General features: G+C 34.2%; 1 protein-coding gene across 1 annotated transcript in view; it reads right to left on the reverse strand.

The window, feature by feature from the left end:
- LOC106880629 (uncharacterized) overlaps positions 1-1,347 on the reverse strand; it is a 72,405-nt gene extending 71,058 nt beyond the window's left edge. The window contains exons 1-2 of the mRNA XM_014930662.2: positions 1,300-1,347; positions 555-684 (exon numbers count right to left, since the gene is read on the reverse strand). Of these exons, the coding sequence (XP_014786148.2) occupies positions 555-684; positions 1,300-1,347 (178 nt within the window). The remainder of the gene's footprint in view (positions 1-554; positions 685-1,299) is intronic.
- Positions 1,348-5,433: the final 4,086 nt, after the last annotated feature.

Consider the following 5,433-nt stretch of genomic DNA (forward strand, 5'->3'; position numbering starts at 1 on the left):
AAAAAACAGCTAACTATAAAATTAAATTCTATTTTTCAAAATGAAACAAAATTAACAATAAGATGACAAATAATCTTTACTTCTACTTTATATCTGAAATGTTTTCTCCTACGGTTTTTTAATTGCAAAATCTTTTATCAAATCTGCATTATGACATCACGAACACTTTAAAAGATATTTCCGATCATATAATGTACTTCGAATATCATTCTAGTAAGATTAAGGTGAAATTATTTTGTGCCGTACACCATTTACCATTTCTTTGGTACCCCTACCTTTCCTTGATGCCCTAAGCAAGTACTTATTTTGCTTAACGGTTAATCGTGCGCTGCTTACAGCCAAATTGTTCCATGCCCAGTCCAGTTCTTTTCGTAAACAGCTTTCTTTTGAATTGCTGAAAGTCCAGTCCACTTTTTCTAAACAGTTATTATTCGTTGTATACGTATAGAAACAGAAATAATCCAGGGCCTTAAACTAAATCAGGTATAGAGATAATCTTATTTAGGACTTCCAAGTCATTCGTGACTTCCTGGAGTATTTTGATAATGATTTACCCTTATCTTTTCCACGATTGAAGTCAAGTACAGAAATACTCGCTACGTTTGCGCTTTTGCTATACGACGACTCCAAATTAATAACTTTCTCGTATACTTTGCTGCATATATGTCCAAATCTCTGGCGAGACTGCAAAGACCAGACAAATATTTCAGCTTAGCAGAAAATACTATATTTATTACGGAAGTTCAAATTTGTGTGTCACTTTGGTTACGGTAACAGTCGAATCATCAAAATTATTCACACCTAAAAGCATTAATGATGTTCTAAGAATATGGGATTTTTTCCCTGAGGTCAATAATGAAAATATACTAAAATATACTAAAATGCCGTCTTGAATTTGCCAACATGAATTTGAATGGTAAATTATAGAGCAAAGTTTCGCTTAGTCTGATCATGAAGCTCTACAGATAAAGTTGACTATTTGCACACGCATTCTTTCACTTCATTAAGTTTCCTTTTGCAGTGTTTTGGATCCCAAAACTTGACGTTGAAGTATACTCTGTTTGGTCATTGAGTGAAGATTTTCTTTTGACCAAAGCTCGAAAAGCCTATTTCCTCTCAATCATGGGAGACGTTCTTTCTGCGCAAAGAAGACAAATTAAATTCCATGATGATCATTATTGATTAAAGGACAATTAAACAAACAAGAACACATAATCTGTTTTGATTGATCCATTGAATCAATAAAAAAAATGTGAAAACTATTCTTTGATATTCTTTTCATGAGCAGAGTTTACTCACCTGCAATTTACTGTTGACTGAAATAACAACTGATTCATTGAGGTGCATGTTGACATTTGCCGGAACATTTGTAATCTCGCTGACAACTTAGGTTGATTTGACCTAAAGATTACCTTTAATTTTTGACTGATATTGTCAGTGAAAAATGACACTAAAATCATTCAATTCATGACAGTTTCTGTTTCCATGACTTTAACCAACAGGGGTGACCTTCAATTCTGTGGAAAATCTTTTTCTTTTACAATTATATATGAAAATTTGCAGAAGACAAGCAGAAGTGGCATCTTCCAGAAGAAATATTCCCGTATGATGAAAGAGTTTCTTTCTGACCATAAATTATTTTTAACACGAAAATTGCCAATATGATTTCAGTGTTTGCCTTCACGCTATTTTCTCAGTCCTGACGATTTAAAATTTCCATTGCTGATTGTTACCAAATCATGCATGTGAGCATTTCAATTCCATGTTGTTCTCTGAATCCAAAACCAACATATTAATTAATCCACTACCAACTTTTGACAAATGGCATTGCCAGTCAAAATTCTTGAAAAATGGAATAAAAATGACAAAAGAACGCTTAACATAAATGGTGATATCAGAGAAAAATAATTTTTTTGTTGATATAATATTATCCATATCCATCTTACACTATAATGATAAAGTGATACAATGATTAAATGTGAACGTATGTGAATAATCTGAAAATCCACTAAATATTATGATAAGAAATCAAACCTGACTACGTTAATACACGGAAGCGATATCGCCACACATTCTGTCGGAATAACTGTATGAGCTGCTCAAGAGTATTCTTTATCCATTAGAAATATTATCTGGCATTATCAAATTAATTTCTACACATGCAGTCCATTTCACTAGGCTTTTTATTTTCAGGTCCGTAAGCAAAAAATATGCTTACTTATTTAAGCTATTCCTGACTATGGAGTTTGAGCAAATGACATTTACCACCGTACCTGACTCTGAGGTTCCAAGTGTTGTTAGTTTTGAATTGTCATCGATGTTTCTCTAACTATGTTTTTTTTTGCTAGGTGGGGATATCCACGCTACACAGACCCATTTTCACTTCAAGAAAGACGTGGCCTCTGTTATATAACCTGTGAGCATACAGGCCCAACTAGAAGCTTTATCTCCGCTCGCAAAGCTCTCTGTGTCATGGAAACACATAAGACACCTCTCTGCAACGGGACTATACTTTGCGGAGGCAACACCTACATTCTGTTTAATAACCCCTGTTGTAGGGACTCACTTATTGGCTCTCTAAGCTCATTGGTAGTACCAGAAAGAACTAATGACTATTGTACTTATTCAACCTAGCTATTACGTTCCTTCTCTCTAATGCTCAAAAGATATCATTCCGAAAATGACGGATGATCAATCTCAGATTTGTCCTCGCGCACACGCGCGCACACACACACATACACCCCCCCCACACACACACACACACACGCACACACACTTATATTGTAATATATCTAAAAGAGCATCAACCTATTATTATGCGAAGCAAGAAAGGAAGCAGGAATTGTCACACATTACAATCGGTGACGCTTACTTAACATCGAATAGATTATGGATCGGTTTCAGCTGAAGGTATTGCCCACGGACTAAGTTCAGTGATGTTGATAGAATAATATGATGCGGAAGCATCTCAGCTGATTGCTCGGTGTTTAACCGTTATGAAACCTAGCTGAACAGTGTGAAATGTTCGTCCACTTTTATTAAATTTATTTTTGTTATTGTTGTCGCTTACACCAGACTAACTACAATCAAGCAAACCTATGATGGAAGTCTTACAGCATTAGACATCAAAGAATTTGTTCAAGCGTCGTGAATTTGACCCCAACACCGTCTAACGAATGTTATATATGTTTAGTCTTCTTTATTGTGAAGTCAAGAAGGTTTAGTTTCTAAGTAGAAAAAGAATACTGCATAGTGATACCTTTGTTAGCTCTCACTCGCGTCTTTGTTGGCGCTGCTGCTAGATCTGGTACAGTTATTATTATGTTTGCCGTTGATGTTGTTCTGAACGGCGTGTTTGTTTTTATGTTTCTGTTCTTGTTGAAGATAATTTTGCGGTTTTACTCAGTGAAGTCCGTTTTAGTGTTCCATTGATTGTGAAACGGTGTAACATTGACCGGGTGGTCATCTAGGGAGTGACGCGTTTGTTAAATAATGTACCAGTGAATAACTCATCAAACAATTTTTATCTTGGCGGAACGCAATCTCTCATTCTCTCTCTCCCGTTATCTATCTATCTATCTATCTATCTATCTATCTATCTATCTATCTATCTATCTATCTGTCTATCTATCTATCTATCTATCTATCTATCTATCTATCTGTCTATCTATCTATCTATCTATCTATCTATCTATCTATCTATCTATCTATCTATCTGTCTATCTATCTATCTATCTGTCTATCTATCTATCTATCTATCTATCTATCTATCTATATATCTATCTATCTATCTATCTATCTTTCTATCTATCTATCTCTTGCTCGCTCACTACCTCTGAACAAATGAATTATATTGAGGCTTACTTTTTACCAGCTGTTTTTTTTTATTTATTTGAAATGATGTCATCCAGAACAAGTCTTGAAATGAATGCTTATATGGCAATATTTTGTAACCATTCCTGCTTTCTTACATATTAATGTAACTTTAATCTCATGGAGAAGGGTATCACTGGATGTAGTTTCAGCAGATATTTTAGCTGTTATCTCTCACAGTGATAGGTTTATGAGTGATATTGCTTCGTCTGTATACATTCAAGTCAGCTACCAATGAAATTTGGTTCCAAACAACTTTCACAAATTACACAATTTTTTACTGAAATTTTCTACAGATACCGTAAGAAGTCAATGCTTCTGCAATTTAGCTATACAACGTATGTCCAATGAAACCAATATAAATCAGAAAGAAGAAAAAAAAAAGAATTAAGCGACGAAATTCTTACATTATCTATATGCAGGTAGATATATTAATGCATATGTATGAAGCTTTTAATAATATTATTATTATTATTGTTGTTGTTCTTGTTGTTGTTGCCATTAACATTCTTCAAAAATTCCGTTTCCATCTCTTGCTGAGTCGTACTGTATTCATTGGTAGGCCATTAAAACAAACACACCAGATTGTTAATTTACAGAGTTATGTAACAGAGAAAGGGGGAAGACAGAGAGAATAAGGGGAAAAAATAGAAAAGTAAACAAATACAATAAGTGGGGGAGAGTAAAGAAGATTCACAGCAACAATGCTCTTCTCAATATGTGTGACGTACCAGTTGAGACAATGTTTTGCACTTCCTGCATAGATGGTAAGCCAGGGGTCATTCTTAAATAATTTTCCGTTCTTTTGTTTGGTCATTCCAAGTGCTCCTAGAGTCAGTGGTATTTTAACCGTCTTGAGATGCACATCTTTTCGATTTAGATTAGCGAACCTTTATATTTTCTGAGATTATTATTATTATTATTACTAAAATTATTTCATGCTGTATTAGTTAACGGGGTTGTAATCTTGAGGTTTGGTTACAATTCTCCTAATACCTCAAGAGTCTTTTTTTAAATTCTTGTAAAATGCAGGGTAGAATTTTTTTTCTGCCGATCGACATGGTGTGTCCCAAAACCAATATCTCGCAGCAAATCAGGTAACCCAGTACGCTAATTTCCACACAATCATTCTCTTAATTACATTATTGAATAGCACAATACATAGATAGGAAATACACGATAGATCAATCAATGATTTTCAGTACATTGATGATCTAAATGAAGAGGAACAGATTTTAACACAAGTAAAACTATTTAATGGCGATATGGAAATGAAATTAATCGGCCCTGATGAATGTGCTAACATCAAACTTTTCAAGGGAAAACACTTACGAATATATAATATATAGCTGGGCATACTTTCGACGTTAAGGAATTAGATTCTAAAGAAATAAACAAAAATTCAGATGTGTGAAAAGACGCTGGTATCCAGCACCCACAAGATCTCCCCAAAATATGGGTAAAGCTAGCGATCTTAATGCGAGAAACAGGATTATTGACATAAATACTCGTATTATTCTTGTTGTGATGAATAGATTTAATATCATGAACATGTTCATG

Source organism: Octopus bimaculoides, chromosome 7, assembly GCF_001194135.2.
Source record: "Octopus bimaculoides isolate UCB-OBI-ISO-001 chromosome 7, ASM119413v2, whole genome shotgun sequence".
NCBI classification, from domain to species: domain Eukaryota; kingdom Metazoa; phylum Mollusca; class Cephalopoda; order Octopoda; family Octopodidae; genus Octopus; species Octopus bimaculoides.